The sequence below is a fragment of the Protopterus annectens genome, chromosome 7.part0 (genome assembly GCF_019279795.1).
Source record: "Protopterus annectens isolate FY-2018-M chromosome 7.part0, PAN1.0, whole genome shotgun sequence".
In the NCBI taxonomy this organism is placed as follows: domain Eukaryota; kingdom Metazoa; phylum Chordata; order Ceratodontiformes; family Protopteridae; genus Protopterus; species Protopterus annectens.
In genome coordinates, this window is record NC_056739.1 from 1,185,544,455 (window position 1) to 1,185,572,036 (window position 27,582).

At 40.9% G+C, this 27,582-nt stretch overlaps 1 protein-coding gene across 1 annotated transcript in view; it reads left to right on the forward strand.

The window, feature by feature from the left end:
- Positions 1–27,582, forward strand: part of BTBD1 (BTB domain containing 1) — a gene marked incomplete in the record, with an annotated part of 873,751 nt that overhangs the window by 513,427 nt on the left and 332,742 nt on the right. Inside the window, 1 exon segment of the mRNA XM_044077796.1 lies at positions 19,884–19,971. Coding sequence (XP_043933731.1) covers positions 19,884–19,971 — 88 coding nt within the window.

A 27,582-nucleotide genomic window follows, 5' to 3' on the forward strand; every position in this document is an offset into this window, starting at 1 on the left:
ACTGGATGGTAACTTTGGATCTCAAGGAAGCTTACCTTCATGTGCCTATAAGGCTAGGTTGCAGAAAGTATCTGCGGTTTCGAACTGGAGATTTTCATTATCAGTTCTCTGCATTGCCCTTTGGCTTATCTACTGCGCCCAGAGTATTCACAAAGGTTCTGGCTCCAGTGATAGCTTACTTCAGGCTTCAAGGCATTCAAATCTATCCTTACTTGGACGACTGCCTGATTCTGGCTCAAGACAAGAAAGACCTTCTACAGCATCTGGAATATGTCATAGCAGTGCTAAGATGCCTGGGGTATTCTGTGAACGAAATAAAGTCCAGTCTAGTACCCTCTCAAGACATGTGCTTTCTGGGTGTGAGACTGAATACAGCAGCCCAGATGGCCTTTTTAACCCCGGACAAACAAAAGAGTCTGTCACTTTACTTCCATCAACTATCTCATCAGTCCGTGCTGACTGCAAGGACAGTCCTTCAAGCATTAGGGTTCATGGCATCTTGTATTCTGGTGCTTCCCAATGCCAAACTGCATATGAGGAAGTTGCAATGGTATCTCAAAAATGTATGGACACAGCACTGCCAGGATTTGGACACTGTCATTCAAATAATACCTTGCCTTCAACAGGAATTCTTGTGGTGGGCTCAGGAATGTCACCTAAACAAGGGACTCTCTGTGACCCGGCCAGAGGCGAGTCAGGTTTTAACGACAGATGCCTCGGACACTGCTTGGGGAGCTCATCTAAATGGAAAGTGGATACAAGACAAGTGGCCTGCCAGACTACAGCATCTACATATCAACATGAAGGAGATGTTAGCAGTCCAGTTTGCATTGATAGCTTTCAAGGAGTTACTTCTTCCAGGGCAGGTGTTGATTCTAACAGACAACACAACTGTCATGTGGTACATCAACAAGCAAGGGGGAACACATTCTTATCCTCTATGCAGGCAAGCAATGATTTTATGGGAGACTGCGATAAGCCTGCAACTAACTCTTCAGGCAAGGTTTCTGCCAGGAGCACAGAACTCCCTAGCAGATGTGTTAAGCAGACAAATCATGGATCCCCACGAGTGGAAACTGGATCTTCATGTATTTCAGAAATTGACAGTGTCATGGGGAACTCCAGACATAGATCTGTTCGCTTCTCCACTAAACCACCAGCTGCCAAAGTATTGCACAAAGGGGTTTCATCACACAGCTTGGAAAGTGGATGCTCTGTCTTTCAGTTGGAAAAACCTTCATGTCTATGCCTTTCCACCTCTGCCTCTTCTTCCAAAGGTATTATTAAAGGTCAGACAAGACAGGCCAAGGATGATTTTGATAGCTCCAGATTGGCCTCGGCAACACTGGTATCCACTACTACGGAGTCTGGTAAGGAAGCCTCCATGGCCTTTACCTCTGATTCCTCATCTGTTATCTCAGAAGGATGGTCATCTGCTCAATGTCAAGCTTCACTCTCTTCATCTAACAGCCTGGCATATTCTCTCTTGAAGCACAGCAGGTCTCAACTTCCTCAGCAAGTTTTAAATGTGATTATGGAAGCTAGAAGACCTAGTACAAGGAAGGTGTACGCAGACAAATGGAAGAGATTTTTATTTTGGAGTACAGCAAAGAATTTGGAGATTTCTGAGCCTAATTTGAGTGTGGCTCTTCAATATCTTACTGAGTTATTGGACAAAGGTTTGTCCTTCTCTTCCATTAAGATTCATGCTGCAGCGATTTCAGCTCATTATGATTGTGACCCACCTTTGTTTTCGCATCCTTTGTTCAAGCAGTTTCTTAGAGGGGCAAAGAATATAAGACCCCCACGTAGAGCTCCTACTCCTGCTTGGGATCTCAATTTTGTGTTGGAAAAACTTACTCTACAACCTTTTGAGCCTGCGGCTACTGCTGAGTTGAAATACTTGTCATGGAAGACTGCTTTTCTGTTGGCCATTACTTCTGCAAGAAGGGTGTCTGAGTTGCAGGCCCTTATGGCAGTAGAGCCTTTTTTGATTTTCCATAAGGATAGGGTATCATTACGCACTAATCCTTCCTTTATGCCTAAGGTGGTTTCTAGTGTGGCTTTAAACCAAACTATTCATTTGCCTACTTTTTATGCAGATCCCCAAAATAAAGGGGAAAAGATTTTGCACACTTTAGATGTACACAGGCAATTGAGATATTATTTAAGCAGGACTAAGGATTTTAGGCAGTCTCAGCAGTTGTTTGTTTCTTTTGCCTTGAGTTCACAGGGCAAGCCTGTGTCAAAACAAACTATTTCCGGTGGATTGGCTTTTGCATTGCATTTTGTTATTCCCATCATGGCAAGGAGATTCCAGCTGGGATTAGGCCTCATTCCACTAGGGCTACTGCCACTTCTACAGCATTTCTAAGGGGGGTGGCAACTAAGGATATTTTGGAAGCAGCTACTTGGAGTTCAGTGCATACTTTCTCTAAGCATTATCATCTTCCTATCTACTCTAAGTCTAGGGCTGGTTTTGCCACTGCTGTTTTGCAAGGCATGTTATCAGCTCCTACTTCCTTATAATTTGCCAGCCTCCCTTTCCTCTGCTTTGGGATTCTACCCAATTGTCAGGACTGCAGCAATGGAAGACTAAGAACATAGTACAGTTTTGTACCTACCATAAATGTAGATGTTCGAGGATTCCATTGCTGCAGTCCAATTTACCCTCCCTCCTTCCCCTCTGTGTTTAGGGGTGGTTGTGTAGGTGAGTTGACATGCTTATATTTTTTGTATATATTGATATATATATTGTACATGTTTTTTGGTGCAGGTTGTTTTTGGGACTTGTCTTTTTGGGTCTTCTGACATCTGGGGCAAGAAAAGACTGAGGAAATGACGTCGGTCATGCGCATTAGTACCCTGACGTACTGACGTCAGTCTAAGGCGCCATGACCGACGTCAGCCTTATACTCTGGTATTCGGGCCGACTGGGACGCGGACTATACCCAATTGTCAGGACTGCAGCAATGGAATCCTCGAACATCTACATTTATGGTAGGTACAAAACTGTACTTTTCTGTATGCATTCCCTCCCCTTTCTCTTATCACAAAGGTCCTGTTTAAGATTTGATAGGACCAACCAAAAATCTTGCTGATGACTCCCTTTTGGCCAAGACAGCACTGGTTCACCTTTCTTCTGCAATTAGCTAAGGGCCATCACCACAAGTTACCCCAAAGAGTGGACCTTCTCATGCAAAACAAAGGATCCCTGATACATCCACACCTGTCAATGCTACAGGTGACACTGTGGGTGATAGGAGTCTAATTCCTTTCAGACGTCTGTTCTCTGAGGGCATGCTCAGGGTTTTGCAGGTCAGAAAACCCAATACTAGAAAGTCTTGCATTTCCAAATGGACACTCTGGTGTCTCTCTAAGAACCAAGATTAACTGACCGTGGGAATCCCAGTGGTTCTGTCTTATTTGTGTGAATTGCTCTCTGCTGGCTTGGCCTTATCTTCTGTCAAAGCACGTCATCTATTTCTGCTTGTCTGCCTCTATTTACCCCTCTAGCATCCAGATTTGAGGTGAAACAATTTCTTAAGGGCATCCTTCACATTAGGCCTCCCAAGAAACCTATTCATCCTCCTTGGGACCTTTATTTTCTTTTAGAAAAATTGACCCTGACCTCTTTTGAGCCCACATCTTCAGCCTCCCTAAAACATTGGTTGTTGGAAAATTGTTTTATTACTGGCATTGATTTCAGCTAGAAGGGTGTTGGAGCTGCAAGCTCTTATGGCTTCACCCCCCTTCTTGACCTTTCATAAGGACAGGGTATCCTCGAGAAGAAATCTTTCTTTTATGCCAAAAAGTGGTTAGAGTTATCCCTTAACCAGTCCATTCAATTACCCACCTTCTTCCTTCTCCCCAAAACCACAGTGAGAAGGTACTGCTCTTAGATGTGCATAGCTTTTGTCTTGTCCAGATAAAATCCAAGTTATCTATCAGGAAATCTGATCAGCTATTTGTGAACTTTCATCCCGGGGCTCTGGGTTTACCTGTTTCCAAGTGGACTATTTCTTCTTGGATTTTTAAGACTATTTCCCTGTGTTACACTCTCCATAGAAATAGCCTGTGTTCACCTGTGAAGGCCCATTCTACCAGAGCTGTGCCCTCCTCTAAGGCATTCTTCAAGGGCTTAGATAACAGCACCATCCTTGAAGCAGCCACCTGGTTTTCTATTCATACCTTTACCAAACATTACAAACTGGACAGCATCCCCAGATCCAGAGCCGGATTTGCTAAAGCCATTTTACATGGCTTCATTGAGAGCTCCTCTGCTATTTCCTCCTCCCTTCCTTCTTGAGCTTTGGCACTCTCCCTCAGGTTATGAATACTGCAGCAAGTGAATAGAAGGACATAGAATAGTTGTTTAAAATCTTACCATAACAACAGATGTCCTCTTCACTGCTGCACAATTTTATCCCTCCCTTCTTCCCCCCTGGTCTGTTGTTTTGCTTGGATGTACTGACCATACAAATTCTTAGTTTGACATTCCTCGTGGGACATTCCTTTCTGAGGATGGTATGTGTGTGTCACTTTTATGGCCTATGTCCTACTGCAACCTACTTGCAACGTACTGCATACCCTTGAGTAGTATAAGACTTTCGTATACTGACCGATGTTGAGACGCCTTCTGGCAGGAGATCCCCACAGATTATGTATACTGCAGCATGAAGAGAAGGATATCTATGGTTATGGTAAAATTTTGCACAACTGTTCTTTGCACACCTCTGAAAATGTTATGGTCAAGTCTTGCTCTACAGTAGTGCTTTACAGGTTTTTTTTTTTCCCCGATTTTGGAGTGTAGTCATGGCACTCCATGCACTGAAATCATTTCCATCTAGGACAGGTAAATGGGGGAAGGGAGGCTGGCAGCAAAAACATACTGAGATCTTGGTACTTGTTTTCTGCCTTGACCTAGCAGTTTGCCAATGACATCTGGGCTTCCGAATTGCTGGAATCGCAGTCTGCACCAAATGCCAAATCTGAAATGTCACTAAAACACTATTCTTCGGTGCCAAAGTCTTCCTCAGAGCTGAAGCAAAAAGCTTCTAGACTGTCTGCCCCAGCAGAACCCTTGGAGCAAGACAGTGTTTCTCATCCACGAGTTCGTCAGAGCAGATAGAACCCTTGGCTCCAACCTCTTCGGCACCTACATAATTTAGATATTGGAGTCATTCTCCTTCATTGGAACCAATGCTCTCTTGGCTCCCATCCCCCTTTTTGACAAGATCAAGGTCTCTAACTCTTTCTGTTCAGTCGACCAGAAGTTTGTCCAATGATGATGTGGATAGGCTAGTGCAGAGGCTCCTAAAGACACCAGCGCTGGCCATGCTATTACTGGATCTGAACCCAAAGGAGTCTGATCAGACAAAATCATCCCCACTGGTGCCTGTTCGTCCTGCAATCCGTCCCCTGATTTCGGAGACGAAAAATTCCAACGTCCAATTTGTGTCTGTATCACATCCGGGACCCATAGGTTCTTTGGATCTGATGTTTGCCCCAAGGGTTTCTGTCCTGTTGGAGCAGGAAACCTCTAGGAGCTGACACTCTCCTGTCAGGCCCGCATAGTAGGTTTGGATCTTTCCAGATCCAACCTGGTCTCTGGGGGCTTCGTCGCGGGTGAGTTCGGCTCCTACCTCTGCCTCAGAGCTTCTGTCTCTTGTGCCGGTGATTCCATCAGCCCTGACAACCCTTTTATCAGATCCGGGGTGTTCTTCTGAGTATGGGTAGACTGCCTCTGAGGCCATGACGAGGGTTTTGACTACATCCCAGTCTAGGACACAACCTATCTTGGATCTTCCTCCCAGCTCTGTACAGGTCTCTTTGCCTTCTCACATACCCTCTCCACAAAACTGCAATGACCCCGGGTCTCAGGATGCCCAACAGGGGACACCCCCTCTTCTGAAACTTCCCCAGACATACCCCACTGAGGAGGTCCCTTTATTAGAGGACCTGCAAGAGGAAGCATCTAGACTTCCCAGAGGAGTCGATCACATCCAATACTAACCTCGATGATGCAGAAGGGTCCCCACAGTCACCTCCTAAAGATGTCTGTTTTGGAGACATCCTGGAAATTTTAAAGCAGTGAGGTGACTGGTAGTCCACATCTCCTTTATCTGAGGAGTTGCAGGTTCGCCTCTCAACCTCCTGGGTGACACCACCTTCCGATGAGCTTTCCGAGTTAATCTCTCGGAAGGCTTGGGAGACTCCAAATTCCATAGAACCAATTCCTAGGAGGCCAAATAAGTACATCACTGCCCCCAAGGAACAGCCATTTTTAACTAAAGGTGTAGCACTTGATGCCACGGTTGTGGCGGGGGTGACTAAAGAGCTTTGAGACCAGTTCCTCTATCTGTCCTCCAAATAAGGCTTCCAGGACCATGGATAGGTATGGGAAGCACATCTTTTCATCAGCGACCTTTGCCTTAGTCACTGAACTACTTGACCCACTTTACGAGATTCCACTAGAGGCAGAGGGAGAAACAATAATAGAAGATGCCATCATCGCAGCAGGGGAGGCCCGCAGAATCAGGGCTCCAGCAAATCATTCTTTGGTAGGCCCTTTCAACACTCCTGAAGGGGTGTCCTACTGTTTGCCTCTGGAGGCAGTTAGGGGATGATTGTCTCTGCACCTCGAAACCTGGTGAAAAATAAACGAAAAATGGGGTGCAGGACATAATATCCAGGAGATATATTATTTTCTTCTCTTTCCCCACTCGCACAAACAAATCACTTTCACACATTCCACTCAGAAGGAACAAGCAACATTAGAAATTCAAAAGTTTCTAAGAAAGTGTCATCCAAGCAGTCCCCGCAGACTAGAGAGGATCCATAACTTACTCAATATTCTTTTTAGTTCCAAAGAAAACAGGGGACCGGTGACCCATCTTGGATCACAGCAATTTGAACAAATCTTTGAAAGCGACCAAGTTCCGGATGGCGACACTGCAGTCAATGCTTCCATTCTTGGAAACATGATATTTGGATGTGCTCTATAGACCTTCAGGATGTGTACTACCACATATGAATGGAAAGACAATCCAGAAGGCACTTGTGCTTCCGGCTGGGTGCCAGCCACTTCCAGTTTTGAGCTCTGCCCTTTGGTCTCACAACAGCCCCCAGAGTGTTCACCAAATGCATGGCAGTAGTGGCAGCACACCTGAAATGCCAAGGATTCTATGTGTTTCTGTATCTGGATGACTGGCCTAATAACCACCCCAACCAGGCATCTTCTGGTACAAGCCAGGGGCTACATTCTACAATTCTTTTCCTCACTAGGTGTTACCATAAATTATGAAAAATCTGCTCTAGAACCATGTCAGAGCTTGGTATTCATAGGAGCAGACATAAACACAACTACAATAATAGCAAAACTTCCACAAGGCAGAATAGATGATCTTCACCATTATGTCAGACTGCTAATCAGGAAAACAGTACTGGGGAAAATGGCTACTTCGATAGTGCTCATTCCCTTAGCTCGCCTTCACATGAGAATTCTTCAGTGGTTACTTTCGACACAATGGTCAATTCTAGAACTTTCTATGATGCACAAAATCAGGATAACCAATTCCTGCTAAACGTATCTCCAATGGTGGATTTACTGTCCTCTGGTATCTCAAGGCTGTCCCTTTATCCTCCTTCAACCCCAAGCCACAGTGACCACAGATGCTTCCCAGATGGGGGGGGGGGTATTATCTCGGGAAGACAGTTCAAAGCATCTGGCTACAACATAAGGCTCATTTGTACATAAACATCCTGGAGATGAGGGTGATGCTTTTGGCGCTGCAAGCGTTTCAAGACTCCTTCCCTCTAGGAATGATAGCAATCCAGTCAGATAACATGTCAGTGATCTGGTACATAAAGAAATGGGGATGACCAGATTTTACCCCCTTTGTCAAGAAGCCCTGAGGGTCTGGCAATGGGCAACAATCTCCAACCACTTTCTGATAGTAGTGCACATTCTGAGAAAATCCAACGTAATTGCAGACAAATTGAGAAGAGCCATTTTATGGCCGCACTAGTGGTCCTTCAATCAGAAAGTTGTGGAACATCTGAAAATGGAGCGAGCCTTGCTGCGATCTCTTAGCATTGCCCACCAATGCCAACTGTAGCAACTATTTTGCCTTGATCCCTCCTACGGGGGAGCCACCAATGGATGCACTTGCTCAAAATTGGCCCATGGAACTTCTTTGTTTTTGCACCAGTTCCTGTAATTCACAAGTTTTTGCAGAATGCAAGTTTGCTGGAGACGACAGTAATCCTAATTGCCCCCTGCTGCCATCGACAAATTGTTTCCCCTGCCTTCACCCTCATTTGCAGGATGAATCATGGATTGTGGACCCTGCTCTGAATCTTCTGACTTACCCCATAGGGGTGGTTCACCCCTATCTGGACAATCTCAGTCTGACAAGCTGGGCTGCTCCACTGCCCCTAATTGCCAGGTTTCCTCTCCTTTTGTCTCCAGTAAAACATATTTTGTTATTTTCCTATAGATCATCTATGCCTAAGTTGTACAAAGGTAAATGGAAAAGATTTGTTTCATGGGCCAGCAATAATCAGATGGATCCCTTTACTGCACCCATGCATTCCATTCTAGACTTTTTGGCAAAACTTTTCAATGAGGGTGCTGCTGCAGCCACTATTAGAGTTCAGTTGGCAGCAATTTTAGATTTTCATGTGTAGGAGAAAATGGTTCTGGAATCATGTCAAACAAACTTTGTAAGGCATTCTTGAAGGGAACTAGAATAAGACCTCCATACAAAAAAAAAAAAAAAATCACCACTTTGGGATCTGAATTTTGTATTGTCAAATATATATCCTCCCTTTGAACCATCTACTTACCTGTGAATTGAAATATGTCTTCTGGAAAACACTCTTAGTGGCTGTTACCTCAGCAAGGAGAGTTTTGAATTACAAGCTTTATCTGCCAAGCCAGCATATCTAGTATTTCATAAGGACAGCTTCTTTATGCACCAACTGCTCATTCCTACCCAGAGTTGTCAGAAAGTAACCTCAACCAATATATCGAGCTGCCGGTTTTCTTCCCAAACTTCCAAAATAAAGGGGAATATTCACTGCATCTTCTGGACGTTCATAGAGAATTATGTTTCTACTTGCACAGAACTTCAGTAATAAGAAAGTCAGATCAACTATTTCTTTCTTATTGTGATATCAGAAAAGGCCAACCAGTGTTCAAAGTTACCTTATCCAAATGGCTTTCACAGTGTATATCTTTCATTTACAGTTCTAAGAACAAAACTCTTCCTGACCCTGTTAAAGCTGATTCCACTAGGTTGGTAGCCCCTTCTGCAGCCTTTCAAGCTATGATACCTTTGAATATCATCTGTGCTGCAGCGACATGGGCAAAACCTCATACTTTTATTACTCATTACAAAGTGGATCTGACCTCTAGGAGTAGAGCATCTTTCGGTTCTACGGTTCAGAGGAATATTCTCCCATGAGCCACCCAAGAATCAGGTTGCTTGGAACGTGGTCCCATCAGTGAGAATAAAGGCAAGATTGACATCAGATAAAGAAGTTATGTACTTACCATAATATTCCATGTATGCTGTCTCAACCTTTATTCTCATAACCCACTCACCTTACCCCGTGCCTATAGTCATGGGAGACAGAGTAGTATTGATTTGAAAGAAATAATGATGTTGGTTAATCTATGAAAACCGTTACCTCTGTATGACTTGTCAGGAGCAAACAAGATCTGAGGAAGTTATGGAGTTGCATTATGGATAAGGAACAATGCCCTCAAGCTTTTGAAAAGGCCGAGGCTGATCCAACAGATTAGATCTGACCCATCAGTAAGAATAAAGGTCGAGATGTACAACACACATGGAATGTTACGGTAAGTACATAACGTTTGTCTGCCAGGACGATTAACAATATCCTTATGAATTTTAAGTAAACAAAAATTTGCCAACTGGGAGCAACAGTTAAACAGCTTTTTTATCTACATCTACATCTGCTTGGGTAAAGTATCCAAACTGTTGACCTTTAACCAACAATAACAAAAACAAATCCAACATATGTTTGTAAGCCTCAAGAGAGTTACATTCCTACACCGAAGAATCATTTAAATGAGTGTAACACATTTGGTAATATTGGTGAATATTCATGACAACTGTTTTCTTCCCCTTATCAGACTGTTTAATAATCAAATTAGGGTTTTTTCTATGTCTTAAAAGTGCCTGCTACTGTCCCTTACCATATTGTAATTAATACTTTTCTTATATGTCTGAAAAGAAGAAAATAATTCTGTTTCACTGTTTACAGAAATAGAAAATGCTTTAATAAATTCACTAACAAATGGTGGAATAAATTTGCTAAAACTAAAATCAACACTAGTATCACAGTGAATAAAAATTTTGACTAAAATTTTCATCGCAACAAGAATAAAATGATTAATGAGAATCACAACTAGAATCAAGGGAGGAGTCCACGGAAATAAAATTATTTTTATCATTAGAAAACAATATAATACTTTTTATACGAAGCTTAAAACAATGAATTCTACATTTATGCAACTACGGAAGCACTGTAAGCACAAATTAAAGTCCCAAATTTAAAATGGACAACTCATTGTCAGTAAGGAAAACACCAGAAATGTTAACCAATGTGTCATTCAGTTCAGTCACCTGAAAAGCAGACTGGCAATCTTCTGAAACAGAAAAAAGCTTAATGTAAGTCTCCAACTGTGTAGAAAAAGAAACCACTTTACCTCCAGTATTTCTTGTTTTCTGTTACATGACCACCTCTTTGCTCATACTGTTTACGACCTCTCTTATGCCCAGTTTGGTGAAAGTTATTATCCATCCATATCCACAACCTATTTTGCCCATTTTTGCACATGGGGTCAGTGTGTCACTTCAGCAGTGACAATCATCTAGAGCTAAGGTTTGCACCACTGGGTGACTAGCCCTGCCGTGGTATTTCTTCTACGCCACATTCTCACATGCGCACTCGCACCTATGGCAAATTTAGTGTGTCCAATCCACCTACTGCATGTCTTTGGAATGTGAGAGGAAACCGGATCACCAGGAGGAAGCCCAGGAGAACACAATAAGTACATGTTTATTCTACACCGAAGGTACCCCAGCTGAGAATTGAATCAGGGAACCTCTTGCTGTGAGATGACAACTGTGCTGCCTGAAAGTTATTGCCACTTGAAAAATCATTTCATGAAATGTTACTCTTCCAGTAAGTATTAGAAGACCCATGACTGTCCTTGAAATTATTCAAAATAGGCGTACTCATTGCCACAGGAACATTATGGGCAAAACTCCAAGAATCTGAAGAAATGGAAGTGGAAACCCCAACAGAAGACACACCTTCAAGCTGATCCTGACCATCAACTTACAATGTGATGCGTATTGGCTGATTGATCTGTCCGCAACAGAAACGTTCTATTAGAAGCATAATCACAACCGTCACTCTCAAGCTTCCTTTTCTTTTAAGCCACTAGTTCATCTTCAAACTTCTTAATGTTAGTTTGAAGGTTGTGTGATTTGTGAGAAAAGACAGTCTGCCCATGCTCCACTTGTAACCGAAAATGTAATTCATGAATTTTAACATTGATTAAATTGTTTAATAGTAGCATGCTCAATTAAAATGCAAACTGTTTGTAAGGCATAGTGAGGGCAGCAACACCCCACTGCTTGGAAAGTCTCAGTTCATCAGCATTGCTGGCATCAAACAGAGCTGAAGGAGATTTGAAAGCTCTGAGACCCAGCTGCATTAAGTCCCAAGTACTTCTGTATTGTAGTAAGATTAAATTTTAAAATGTACCTTAGTTTCTGAATATAAGCATTTACCCAGTTCATCAATTAACTTCTGATGCTTGACTGGTTCCTTCAAGATCTTTGGATTTACCAAAGAAGCAAAGAGCCTGTTAAAATGTACATCTCACAGATGCCTGTAATTGCATAGAAAATCATCAGTGGCATGTTCTGTGGGTATAGAAACAACGGGAACACCCACATAATCATCCATATTATATTGATTATACGAAATGCCATGAATATCTCCTTGTAAAATCAAGGTATATCACTCATGGTGGGTATAAATAAAAACAATGTAAAAACAGACGGAAAAAAAAATAAAACAAAACATAGTCTCCACAAAATGCGTTTATTCCCCTAGTGCCTCGGCTCTCAAAGTCTTCCAAAGAGGATAAATTTCACAAATAATCACTCACTTTAATAACACTGGCAATTAAAAAAAAATAATTATATAATTAAGAAAAAACTTCCAATTACAAACTTGATTTAAACTAAAAGGAACTAAAGTATTTAATTTCAAGATATACCCTTTTTTATATTGTAGCCTTTTAACGTGCATATTATTCCTAACCTTAGATACTACTTGTTCCAAAATAGTGACCCTTAAATGAAATGTCATCTTTTTGAAATTCATTATAGTGAACTGCTAAAAGTCTCTAACATTATTTTGAATATTTCTAACATATTTCTTGATTCTAGTAGAAAAACTTTAGTTTCACCAATATAAAATAAATGGCATAAACAACTGCATTACTTTTACAGCTGAATTTACCTTTTATTTCAAAACTCTCATTATTTGTCAAATGCTTTACAAACCAGAAGACAAATACTACACCTACCACAGAGAAAATTAGTTAATATGTTTGAGGGTGAAGATGTATGGATGGGTTATAAACAACTGGATTCTGGTATAGATTTTTCTGGGTGAGCATTTTAAGGTTGTTCTGGAGTCCATCCATATTCCATCCCTGCATCCACTTCAACCACAGATTTTATTATTAAGATGTACTACTCACTGGTAAGGTAGCGGTGAGCAGAAAAATCAAATAAAGTGAAAATCACACCGCTACTCCACAGCTATTTCAAATTTAAAATGATTTATTAAAATTAAAACCGCTTTAAAAAGCATTTCAAATGCTTGGTTAACCACCAAACAAAACAATTCTTCTTGGTAAGAACACTGCTGCATTCAAACACAGATATCTGTATTGTAACAGGTTTAACAAATGCCACTTATTGCAATAAAGATCCTTAAATGCATTTAAACACGCCTGGATGCTTATGAAAATGCAGAACCCAATTTTTAAGTAAAATGAGCTTACAGTTTCTGTTGATGTTCCAGACTCGCTCATTAAACAGAAGGCTGTGTATGGAACGCTGATGTTCCTATTCTGCTGTACGCAAATTTAAAGCCCTGTGAACATCATTGCATTTAGGAAGATTCATAGGCTTGAGACACTAGGCAATACAAACAGTTCTTGAACCAGATTGCTAAGCAACAGAATGTAATAAAGCAACAAGTTTTCTTTAGATGCAAAGCTTAAAAAGACTTGAGGGGCTGCTAACCCATTGCTTCAAGTCAATTATGACACCTTCTCTGAAACTATAAAGACTGATGTTACAGATGAGGCTAATTTTGATGTTATATTGGGTGAAGTGGAAGAAGCTGCATATCGCCTGAAGAGGTTGACTTGGCAAAGGTATCGCATGGAAGCAAGTATGCGTAAGCAGGTAATTCCAAGAGGAATGAGAGTCAAATGAATGCCTAGTTATGGCAATCAATATCTGGAGTTACTGGCAAAGTGGCAGGCAATAAATTTAGAAACCAGCTTTCGTTACATATGCCTATTAATAGAATTCTTCAAATCTGAGGAGCTGAGGATAACAAATTTAATTCAGGAGAAACAGGCTAAGTTGGAGAAGTTAACTTTATCTGATTCTCAGCTAGTGAAATTGGAAAATCTGCAATTTAATTTAAATATATATATAAGACAAGAATAAAGGAGCAAAAGATTAAAAAATTGTCCAGAGATATCATGGACTTTAGACATGGTCGGATATTTGAATGGTCCGGAGAGGAAAGATGGAATGATTTATATCCACCAAAGAGAAATAAAAAAAACAATACTTTAGGAGAGAATAGCAGGGGAAGGCAGTTTATACTAAAGAACATACACCTCAAGAAGGTCTGCGGACTACACCCATTCAACTAGAGCCCACAGAAAGGACTCCAACAACTTTAGAAGGATCAAACATTCGCATGAATTTCCCTCTGGAACAAGGAGATGAATGTAATGAAGCAGATACTCCATTAGGGGTGATTAATAAAGACCATGGATATAGGCACCTTCCCTAAGAGAGGGGTGAACCACATTCCATTGAATCAACATTTGCCGGTTTTCCTGAAACAGACTTTTCACAGGAATCCGCGATCAATGAGCCAAGACAGAAAACGGAAGAAAACAATGAATTAATTAGGAATTCATTAGTCATCAATCTTTCAACATATTCCTTGAATAAGCATGAAACAAGCCTGTTGGAGAGAGGTCTTACTTTTATTCCCTCTCTAAAGTCGGATTTGAATGAATTTGCTATAGAGATGAGATACTTTGCACGTAACATAACTTTAAAAAGCTTTTTTGGGAATAAAGAACAAGAGAACAAAACACTTAGGAAGCCAAGTGCCTTTGTACCTATGAACCTCCCAGCAGTGGAGCTATTTTCTCGTATGTGCATAGATGCAGTAGAACAACTAAGAATGAGTGAGGATGTCCATCACTATCATAATTTAACAGCTCAGGAAAGACGAGCCTTGATAGATCTGCAACGAAATGATGGGATTGTGATAAAACCAGCAGACAAGGGAGGGGCTATTGTAGTTGTCTCTTCTGAATGGTATAAAATGAAGATGGATAACATGCTTCACGATTCAGTGACTTATCAGGAGATTGATGCCTCTAGTTTAGAGAGGATGATCAGTAAGATCCAGGACCTGTTATACTCTATGCTTATAGAAGGCAGTATAACTGATAAGCAATACCACTTTTTTAAGGTGGATTATCCAACTATTCCTTCCATAAGTGGATTACCTAAAGTACACAAAGATCCCTCAAATCCACCATTACGGCCTATAGTATCAGGTCAAGGATGGTTGACAGAATCCATATCACTTTTTGTGGAGAAAAATCATAAAGAAATCTTGCTGAGAATTCCTAGTGTCCTTAGAGATGCAGATGATTTTATGGAAAAGTTAACACATACTATAGAAACATTGGAAGAGAGAGAAGATCCGTTACTGATTACTTTGGACATTACAAGTTTATTTACATCAATCCCTAATCATTTTGGATAGAAGCTGTAAGAAAGGTTTTGGAAGAAGAAAATAGGGATAGTGTTAATGTCAATTTAATATGTTCACTGCTAGAAATTATATTGGACATGAATCTTTTTCGTTATAGAAGTTCATTATGGAAGTTCTATTTACTGGCAACGCTGGGGGGTTGCAATGGGCACACCATGTGCCAATCGTTATGCAAACATTGTCCTCTCAGATTGGGAAAGTAAATATGTTCCCAGTGACTACAATCCTTGGTTACAGAATGTAAAATTCTATGGTCATTTTGTAGATGTCCTCTTTCTTCTTTGGAGAGGGAATGAAGTACAATTCTTGTCATTTCTGCAATATTTGAATGAGACTACAACATTCCTGGAATTTACTAGTCAAGTATCACGTGATTTAGTGAATTTCCTAGATTTGAATGTCATGTTTAATCAAGAAAGAAAAATAGAGAACACTCTATAGGAAACCCACCTGGAGAAATCATTATCTCCATAAAAGCAGTATGCACCCAAGACATGTAACCAGTAACATTATGAAGAATGAGATTACAAGAATTAATAAGAGATGTACGCAGGAGTCTGTGATTCAGCAAGAGGTGTTTCAATTACAAAACTGCTTACAAGTACGAGGGTACTCGAAAAAAGATACTGAAATCAATATATATGAACCTCACACAAGGAATAGACAGAAGATCGTACCTCATGAAAAGAAGAAACATAATCCATCTCCTATGAGGCTATGCATCACCTATAGTACAGACAACAGACAGATCAGAGAAATTATTAAGTTTTGGCCGATTCTTAACCAAGACTCCAAATTACGTTCTATAGTGGGAGATAAACCACATTACAGCTATAAAAACAAGAAACATCTTAAACGTCTCCTATGTATGAAATATGGTTTTCAGAGACCCACCATAGTAGGAAGAAAAGGAACTTTTCAATGTGGCAATTGCTCTGCTTGCAGATACATTGATGATAGTAACATATTCAGCTGTCCAGGAATGAATAGAGATTTTACCTTTAATTGCAAGGCTACGTGCGTCACCAAAAATTTTGTTTACCTAGCTACTTGCAAAGAATGTCCCTCTTATGTTGGAGAAACCAACCAGAACTTTAGAAAATGAATTCTACGACATGTAGGAGATATCAGAAGAGGAGATGTTCACAATGCCTTGGCGGTACATGTGTCAAGATTTCCCAGACATAGCTTTCTTTTCAAAGTTATTGAAAGAATATCTGAAGATATTAAAAGAGGTGACATTGTTAATAAAACAGAAACTTGTGAAACTAAATGGATAGTGAACCTACGAGTAGACCGAGCTCCTGACCTTAATGCTGTTATTCTGCTTAAACCAATGTTAAAAGCAAGGAGACCTACCATTGGCTGAATGGTAGGTGTGTCACAAAATCATGAAAATAAGTGGATGGAGCAAACTTCCAAGAAGGTGTTGTCTGTTAGTTTGAATCTTAATTGGCCAAGACTTTAGTGTAAGTAATGGTGTCCCCGTTCAGTATGATCTGATGAAGGAATTTCCGAAAGCGCTTATCGTATGTTTACATGGAACGTTTTATCAATATTTGCACTTAAAAGAAAAACTTGTTGCCTTATTACATTTTGCTTCTTAGCACTTTGGTTTAAGAACTGCTCGTATTGCCGAGTGTCTCAAGCCTTTTTGCTCGTATTGTCGAGTGTCTCAAGTCTTTTTAAGCTTTGCATCTAAAGAAAACTTGTTGCTTTATTATGTTCTGTTGCTTAGCACTCTGGTTCAAGAACTGTTTGTATTGCCGAGTGTCTCAAGCCTATGAATTTTCCTAAATGCAATGATGTTCGCAGGGCTTTAAATTTGCGTACAGCTAAATAGGAACATCAGCGTTCCATACACAGCCTTCTGTTTAATGAGCGAGTCTGGAACATCGACAGAAACTGTAAGCTCATTTTACTAAAAAAAAAAAAAAAAAAAAAAAAAAAAAAATTGGGTTCTGCGTTTTCATAAGCATCCAGGCGTGTTTAAATGCATTTAAGGATCTTTATTGCAATAAGCTGCATTTGTTAAACCTGTTACAATACGGATATCTGTGTTTGAATGCAACAGTGTTCTTACCAAGAAGAATTGTTTTGTTTGGTGGTTAACCAAGCATTTGAAACGCTTTTTTAAGCGGTTTTAATCATTTTAATAAATCATTTTAAATTTGAAATAGCTGTGGAGTAGCAGTGTGATTTTCACTTTTACTTCAACCACAGATGGAATCCTTCATGAAATTAAACTTGTTACAGGGCACCAGTAATATTTTCCTGCTGAGCTGCATTAATCTCCAATGATGTGGAAATCAGGATATACTTTTTTAAGCTTTATTCTTTGAGCTCATATTACACTTTGTGGGAGACTGTAGCACATTTAATATGATTAAAGAAAGCCATTCATTTACTGACTGGTTGCTAATAGACTGAGCAGAGAGTCTAGTAAGCTTAACAAAATAAAAACTCTTCTTCTTGCTGTAGCTTTCACTGGTTGGTCCAAGTCTTGAACTCTGGTCTCACCACATTTTGCTTTCAGCAAACTACAGAAAATCCTGCTAAATACACAAGAACACGTCTCTAGGAAGAGAGTTAAGATTTTAGCTGTAAACACCATCCTTGGGTGCTTGAATTTGCACATGCATGTTTGTGTTTTATTTTGGTGCCATCTAGTTTCCGCTGTAGTATTTTATTTTATTTCTATGTAAGGGACTTAACTTTAGGACTTGATATTTTTTAGTTTATTTTTTTTTTTATTGTTTTGGTGAGTGGGGTGTTTTTCCCCCATGTTTTGAGTGCATTTTCTCTCATTGCTTGGGAACAAAAAATATACATGTGATGTGTTTTTGCCTGCAGCTGCACATATTTATATTTTTCTGTGGTCTTTGAACCTGGTAGTGTGTATTTTTACCTCCTGATCTGAATCTACAATCCAGTGGGAGGTTTAATCTTTGTTGCTATACAATGAAAGATGTATCCTATAGCCGATAAATAGATATATGTGCGATATGTATATAGATGACTCTATTTCAGAAGACTGACAAACCAAAAGACTGAAAATTCAAAATAATGAACACATTTTTAATGCAGGGGGCATGCACCCCTCATGGAGGGGGTTGCTCCCCCACCCCCTACTAACTATATATACCAACTACAAGATCGCACAACAGTGGAGAAGGGGCAAATTCCATCATTCAGTATTTTGAATTTTCAGTCTTTGGGGGATTCAGTCTTGGTTTTGTCAGTCTTCAGAAGTAGACCATTATAGATGTATATATGATATGTATTTACCTAGATATATATGCTGTATTCCTATAGCTGGTCAGCTATTGGAAATTCTTCATCTCTCAGGTATAGTTTAAATTTTGTGAAAACTATCCTCTTTTTGATGACATTTTTACAGGTCTAAATACAGCTACAGTACTCCCAAAAACAAGAAATAAATGTAAGCTGGTAGTAACACACGTCTTTATCACAAAAAAAAAAAAAAAAAAATAGTTCTTGCTTTCATCCCACACCTGAGAAGACTTCAGACTGGTATAACAAACACAAAACAACTTAGTGTCAATACATCATACGACTAAAATTTAATTGGATAACTTCCTCTTTTCTTAAAAACAACCTTAAAATTAATATAATCATTTATTCCAGGAAACCATGCTGCATTCAAAAGAACCTGCCAATAATATTCCATAGAATTCAACTGCCACTGCTTTTCTTCTTTCATAATCCTAGTTTTAGTAACACTTAATTAAAATTCACCCCGTGGCAAGGGCTAAAGTTAAACAAAATTTGATTCTATTAAGTGAAGTCATGGAGCAATAGTAGTGCAACATTTTGTTTTTATCCCCAAATGCTCTTTTTTACAGAATAGTACGGATAGTCTTTCAGCAAGCTACCCCACAGCATGTGTTTAGCTACCTGTTTGTTGCGTCTTATCTGCTTTGCATCTCCCACCTCTTTTAACTCACCTCAAAGCCCTTCTCTTCTGCATTTCATGCCTTAATAGCCCCTTACGAACACTTCCTTTATGACATAGTTTATTCTACTTCAGGTTTGTAAGCCCAATTTCTGATCTAAATTGCCCAGAATCTCAGGGTAATTTTATATTTATTTATAAATGGTAGCCTCAGTCTGATATTTCTTTACATTTGTTGTCTTGTTTAAGTAGTATTGTATATTGTTTAAAATTCATTGAATCATAATCCAAGGTTTGTTATTGGTAACTTGTTATACAACAGTCTGTCAACACACAGTTTACACAAGAATGTTTCAGTCATGAACAATCAGACAAAAAGTGACAAAGCAACATTTTTTGATAGTTTGCTGCAGTTAAAACGTTATATTTAGGGGGCTGTAGAGGCACAGGCCCTCCTCCTTGGGAAGTGGTGGAGGCTGGGCACCCTTTATGGTTTCTAAGTGGACTGACTGGCCATGACAGATTTGTTTCCAACAAATCTTTTTGAGGGAGCTCATTGTGTATGTATGATTACTGATGCAACTTTATTTTTGATTGTCACTGCCAGTTACTTACTTCTGGATATCAAGGGGCTGCGATTTTTCTGTGCAACTGCCCGGTCATTAGAACATAAGTAAATCGTTACTAGAATCCATGCAGTTCTGAATTTGAGTGTAATTTTCTTTCATGTCTTAATTTTTATGTTCTTACTGTGTAAATATGTAGTGTGTTTAATGCTCAAATATTTCATTTTTATTTTTCAAAGGTTTACTGTTAACAGGAGAATTTCCATAGTGGGTTTTGGACTTTATGGTTCTATTCATGGTCCCACAGACTACCAGGTCAATATACAGGTAACTGTATTAAGTTTTTTAAATTTAGAACGTGTAAGACTTTTGGTTTGCCCTTTTTAAAATTGCAAGTATAACAAAAACTATATTCTCAATCATTGGCAATTATGTGTTAAATGTTGGTATGTAACGTTATCATGTCATGCATGCTCATTGTTATGAAAGACAAGCATTTTCAGTGCTCACTTTTGCCTTGCACTGATAACTGCAGCAGCGCCACTCCATAGTTTGGCACCCTCAACTATAACTTGTAGCTGAGGAGAAAAAGTAAAATATCTGCTTTGTGATTTGGTGCTCACTCCTCCCCTAAGCAGGAGGATCCTCATGTCCTGTGTGCCTCCAGAGCAAAAAAAAAAAAAGTCTTATTGTGAAATGCTGACGCAAGTGCTTCAGTCCTGAGCAGAAGCAGTATTTGAATTCATTCTGTGCTGGGATTCAGATGTTGGTAATGAAATGAATGCAGGTGTTGTAGTCATGCTTCCTAACACCATGTGCTCAGTATGACTGCTGACCCTTCTATAAATCTTTTATTGTGTAAGTACTGCAGTTTTTCTCACTTTCTTGGTTCATCTGTAGCAAATGTCATGATAAAAGAATGATTAGACACCAAAGACAAAAAAGTCTAACTCAAAATAAGTACTATTCAAAGGCATCTGACATTTTTCCTGGCATTTTTATTTAACCACTAGCCTGATGAGACTAACTCAGTTAACAAAGGATAAATAAACAAATAAAATACAATTATATGTCATTATCGGCTATAGCAACAATATTGCAGATAAAGAAGTTACAGCTCATTCTGAGTCTGTAAAAATAACATGTCTGTAAGAACTTTTTTCATTTGTAGTGCTCGTTTTTTTCTTCAAATCTTTTGTGGTTTCAGCCAGCATTTTATATATATTCACAAAACATCCTGAGTAAGGAACTCAAGATCCGATGTTGTCAATCTTCATTCTGTCCTCAACAAGTGGGTGTCTGATCCAACTGAGCCAGCTGCTACTGCAGACCTAAAATTTCTCTCCTGGAAAACAGCTTTCCTTTTAGCAGTCACTTCAGCTAGAAGGATTTCTGAATTACAGGCTCTTATGGCAGTGGAGCCTTTCATTATTTTTCATGCGGACAGGGTGTCTCTCAGGACCAATCCATCTTTCATGCCTTAGGTGGTATCCAGTGTGGCTCTTAATCAGATCATTCATCTGCCAACTTTCTTTCCCAAATCCACAGAACAAGAGTGAGCAGATTCTGCATTCATTGGATGTACACAGACAACTTAGATTCTACTTAAACAGGACAAAATCTCTGAGAAAATCTGAACTATTGGTGGCATTTGCTGCAGGGGCAGAGGGAAAGGCTATTACAGAGCAGACTATTTCCAAATGGATAAGCCATTGCATTTGTTTCTGCTATATGCACCACGGTAAACCTATCCCCAAGGGGATCAGATCTCATTCCACCAGGGCTACATCTACTTCTGCAGCCTTTCTCAGAGGGGTTCCTACCAGAGACATTCTAGAAGCTGCTACCTGGAGCTCAGTTCATACGTTCACCAAATATTACCATTTACCTCCTTTCTCTAAATCCAGAGCTGGTTTTGCCACTGCTGTTTTGCAGGGCCTTATAGCTCCTCCTAATGCTGTATAAATCCATCCTCCCAACCATAGCTTTGGGAATCTACCCAAATGTAATGACTGCAGCAGTGAAACACGAAGAACATAGTACAGTTGTGTACACTTACCATAAATGTAGATGTTTGAGTGTATTCACTGTTGCAGTCCTGGTTACCCACCCTCCAGCTCCCTGATTTTTCTCTTACTATATCTCTCCTTTCTTTTACTATGCTTAAAAACCTTTTTGGTGTATTTGCTTTTGTTTGGAGGTATATTTTTTGTGTTTTAAATTATACATATATATATATATATATATATATATATATATATATATATATATTTATTTATTTTGCTCCCCATTTGGAGGGCACCTGACATCTGGGGCAAGAAAAACTGTTTTATACCCCTGACGACCTGATGTCATGGAAGAAGGGACAGCAACCGACGTAGGACCAAAGACTTTGTTAATCAGGCCGACTGAGGGCAACCTGCCAGCAGATTACCCAAATGTAATGACTGCAACAGTGAATACACTCAAACATCTACATTTATGGTAAGTGTACGCAACTGTATTTTGCCCACAATGCACCTACCCAAATTACTCATTTGCTGCTTCTAGCTGTCGGACGTGGGTCTATACCTCTGTTTAGATAAGTAAAAAATCTCTCTCACTCTTTAAATAGTTTTTACTTAATGAGATTAATAATTGTATAACCCTTTTCTCTATCTTGTTTTCTGTTTTTCTGCTTCTGGATGTCCTTCAAGGATGCATCTGCAGTCATAACAAATGGGTTGTCCTGTCGTCAGGCAGCCCTTCGGTCGGCCGGATTCCAAAGTCTGGGTCCGGCTTCGGCTGATGTCGCACTTCACCCGACGTCATCTCTGCTGGTCTTCGGGTATAAAGGCATCAGCCGACGCCATTTTCCTCAGTCTTTCTTGCCGCGTGGCCAAGCAGAAGCTGTTCGCAAGTGCCGGTCGGTCAGATCCAGAGATTACTACTTCGAAGACTTCTAAAAAGCTAAGTACCCCGTTGGGGACTCTTTCTTGCCTCAGCCGATGTCAGAAAAAGTAAATAACTGTTTAACTTGTGGGAAACAAATACCTCATAAAGATTTCCACTCTTACTGCCTACCTTGTTTAGGCCCAGACCACGACGTAGCAGCCTGTTTAGCCTGTGCTTCCTTCAACCGACGAACGCTTAGGCGTCGGTCGGAGTTTGCTGAACAGTTTTTCGGCTCAAATTTTGCGTACATTATGCCGTCGGATCCTCCAACTACCCAAATTGTTAAAAAACGCAAAGAAAAAGACAGACACTCGCGGTCCGCGGTTTCGGCCGAAACCACGGTTAAGCAAGCCGCGAGTGTCTCGGTTTCGGCCGAAACCGAGAAAACGGGTCAATCTTCAGCCGAATCCATGACTACTACTGAGGCTCCTGCTACCTTAGTTGAATCGGCCTCTGAAGTTTTGCCTACTACGGTGGTTCCTAGTGAATTATCAGACACCATCCCTTTGGATGTCTCTACCCCAGCACGTGGTGCTGCTAGGCCTCCTGCAGCCATGTCTATAAAGGCCTTTGCCAGGGCTAAAGCAGCCAAAACTGTTAAATCAGTGCCTGTTAAGACCCCCTCACATAGGCCCACTTCTAGTTCACAAATGCTTACTCTGGCAGAGGATTTAATCTCCTTAATTAGGGGATCCTAATCTCACCCAGACAGGGCCTCTCAGCCTCCAGAAAAGAGACCTAGATCAGAGCCCCCCGAGCCAGTGTCCTCTGATGATTCTTCGGATGACTCAGACATTACAGATCAGCCAGAGGCTCCTTTTTCTACTTATGAAGATTCCGATGCTGAAGAATCCATTCCATCTGCCTCTCCACCAGAGGAATTTTCCTTTGGGGAAACCTTACATGCCATGAGAGAACAATTCCAATGGCAGGGACAAGATTTCTCAGATTCAAGAAAAAGGCTTAGGACCTTTCTGCACTTACCACAACATAGGCCCTTAGCTATACCTCCAGTTCTGCCTGTTGTGGATGATGCATTTAATGATGTTTGCACTGCTCCTGATAATTTACCTCCAGCCCCTGCCAAACCGGATAGATTTTACAGGGTGCCAGACACTCATCACCACCTATACAAGGCCCCACTTGCAGATCCTGAGACTATATCCCAGGGGCCTAAGGCAGTAGCTTCGACCTCAGCAAAAAACCCTCTCCCTTCTGAAAGGAAATCCAGGTCCTTAGAGAGATGGGGGAAAAAAGTTTACACCTCTGCTACTCTCTCAGCAAGAGCTTTAAACTGTTTCACATGATCCAATACCAAGAGTTTATGCTTGATCAGTTAACTAAGAAGCTGTCCTCTGATGACTCCTTTGATAAGAAATATGTTTTAGAAATGGTGAATAACATTCAGCAGGTTAGTAACCATTCTTTAAAATGTGGCTATGATGCACTGGAGGCTTCATTTAGATCAGCCATGACTGGCACAGTGATAAGAAGGCATGCATGGTTGAAGGAACAGGTTTTGCCAGATCATGTTAAAGCAAAGCTGTTAGATGCTCCTATGGATAAGGCCAGTCTATTTGGTACACCTGCTCAGCAAGTAATGAAGAAAATGGAAGAGAAGGCAAAATCTGTACAAACAGTTAAGGATTTCTTACAGGTTCAGCCCCCAAGGTTTAGCAGGAACTGGCCTGCCAAAAATTGGTCCTTTCCAGACTCCTCAAAATCTCAGAGAGGCAGGAATAGACGCTCTAGAGGCAGAAATCAATCCAGAGGAGGTGCCTATAGAGGACGCCAGTGGCAAGGCAATAACCAGAGAGGCACAGACACAACCACTGCCACTGCAACAGGACAATCACAGTGACTTGACTCTGACACCGCCTACCAGGGAGCAAATAGCAGCACCTTTAGGCGGAAAGTTAGCCTTATTTTCGAAAAATTGGCACTATATCACAAAAGACAAGTGGATTTTGCAAACCATAGACCAAGGCTACAGGTTCCACTTCCACACCTTACCAGTAAAAGAGGAATGCCAAACCTACCTCCAAATCAAAAACAGAAGCTCTAAAGCAGATAGCTCAATTAACAAAGATGAGAGCTGTGGAAAGAGTACCAGTAACACAACAGGGCAAAGGATTCTACTCCAGACTCTTCCTAGTACCAAGAAAAGAGAAAAGTTGGAGACCTATTCTCGACCTGTCCGTCTTAAACACATACATCATTGTACCAAAATTCAAAATGCTGACCCTACAGCAACTTCTTCCCATGCTGGGCAAGGAGTGTTGGCTGGTAACTCTAGATCTCAAGGAGGCATACCTGCACGTCCCCATATGACCAAATTGCAGAAGATACCTCAGATTTCTTGCAGGATCAGAGCATTATCAATTCTCAGCATTGCCCTTTGGCTTATCTACTGCCCAGAGTATTCACAAAATGCCTGGCATCAGTAATCGCTCATTGCAGGCTACAGGAATCCAAATTTATCCATACCTGGACGACTGCCTGTTACAAGCAGACAACAAAAGCAAGCTGACAACAGATTTACAAAGAGTCATTTGCTTACTACAAGCCCTGGGATACACAGTCAATTTATAAAAGTCAAGACTGATACCATCCCAGACAAGAACATTCTTGGGTGCGGAATTGGACACAGTAAAACAAATGGCATTCCTAACTGCAGAAAAACAAGCACAACTCCCTCTTTACTTCTTGGCATTAACAAAGCAGCACAAACTAACAGCAAGAAAAGTACTGCAGGCCTTGGGCTTCATGGCATCATGCATAATCCTGGTCCCCCATGCCAGACTGCATATGAGAAAACTACAGTGGTACCTAAAGAATTTATGGTCTCAACACAGGCACAGCTTAGAAACCGAAATCCCACTAATCCCATGCCTGAAACAAGAGTTCCAGTCAAACTCAGGCTTGCCCTTCCACAACTTTCAAGCAAACCAAACCATCACAACGGACGCCTCAGACCTAGGCTGGGGGGCGCACATGTTGGACAAGTGCATACAAGGATTGTGGACTCCAGACCAGCTGCACCTGCACATAAACCAAAAAGAAATGCTGGCAGTAAAACTAGCAATCCAGAAATTCAAACCATTCCTCAAAGAAGGCCATTTAATGATAAGGACAGACAACACCACAGTCATGTGGTACATCAACAAACAGGGAGGCACTCATTCATACCCCCTATGCAGAATGACTCTGGACCTTTGGAATATGGCTCTGAGCTACAACATCCAGTTACAGGCAATATTTGTGCCGGGAAAAGAAAACACCCTAGCAGACATGTTAAGCAGAACCACCTCGGATGCTCACGAATGGATGCTACACCCGGGCATCTTCAAGGCCATCACAAAGAAATGGGGAATGCCACAAATAGACCTATTCGCATCCCCACTCAATCACCAGCTCAAAAAATTCTGCACAAGGACATGCCACCCACTAGCATGGAAGGCGGACTCTCTATCCTTCAGTTGGAAAGGCCTGACAGCATATGCATTTCCACCTCTTCCTTTGATGCACAAGGTACTACTGAAAATCAAAGAGGAATGTCCAAGGATAATTCTGATAGCTCCAAATTGGCCAAGACAACACTGGTATCCTTTGCTGAGGAGCATGTCTCAGGGGAGAATGTGGCCAATACCCCTGATGCCTTTGATGTTAACTCAGAACAACTACAACATCATGCACCCAAACCTAAAAACCTTGCAACTGACTGCCTGGAACATCACATAACAGCTACTAACCCAGACTTATCCCAAAGGGTTAAAGACATTATCCTTGAAGCCCGCAGACCTTCAACAAGAAGGAACTATGCAGGAAAATGGAAAAGGTTTGTCATTTGGAGTACTGAAAGAGGAAAAGATGTCTCGAACATAGATATTGCTAACATTCTGGAGTACTTGGCAGAGCTCCTACATACGGGCCTGTCCTATTCCTCCATCAAGATACATGCATCAGCTATTTCCGCAGAATACAGCTTCGATCCACCTGTCTTTTCGCATCCTCTACTCAGGCAATTCCTCAGAGGGATCAAGAATGTAAAACCTCCTAGGAAACCACCATTACCAGCATGGGACTTGAACTTTGTGCTAGAAAAATTGACACTCCCTCCATTTGAACCAGCAGCAACAGCAGATCTTCAACACCTATCATGGAAAACTGCTTTCCTACTGGCAATTACTTCAGCAAGGAGGGTTTCGGAACTACAGGCCTTAATGGCAGTACAACCCTTCCTAATCTTCCATCAAGATAGAGTGTCCATGAGAACTAATCCTACATTTATGCCTAAGGTGGTATCCAGAGTATCTTTAAACCAGGCAATCCACCTACCTACTTTCTTTCCCAATCCACAGAACAGGGGGGAAAGGCTGCTGCATACCTTGGATGTACATAGACAGTTACGCTACTACCTGGACAGAACCAAAAATAACAGAAAAACTGACCAGCTTTTAGTAGCCTATGCAACAGGAAGGGAAGGAAAAGCAATTTCCAAACAGACAATCTCCAAATGGATAGGAAATTGCATAAGATTCTGTTACTCCTACCATGGAAAACCAGTTCCACAGAACATAAGACCTCATTCTACAAGGGCTACAGCCACTACCACAGCTTTCTTACGAGGAGTGGCAACCAAGGACATTATTGAGGCGGCTACTTGGACCTCCGTGCATACATTTGCCAAGCATTATAATTTACCTCTATACTCTAGATCCCGAGCAGGGTTTGCTACTGCTGTATTGCAAGGGATCCTAACTACACCATAATTCTTCTTCCTCCTCCCCTAGTTTGGCTGTGGTATTCTACCCATTTGTTATGACTGCAGATGCATCCTTGAAGGACATAGGACAGTTTTGTACCTACCATAAATGTAGATGTCCGAACAGGATAGCATCTGCAGTCAGGATTACCCACCCTCCTTCCCCTCTGTGGTACTCCTAGGGTATTTACCCTCCTAATAGCTAGCTGGGGGGGAGTCTCTTATGGTGTATTTGTTTG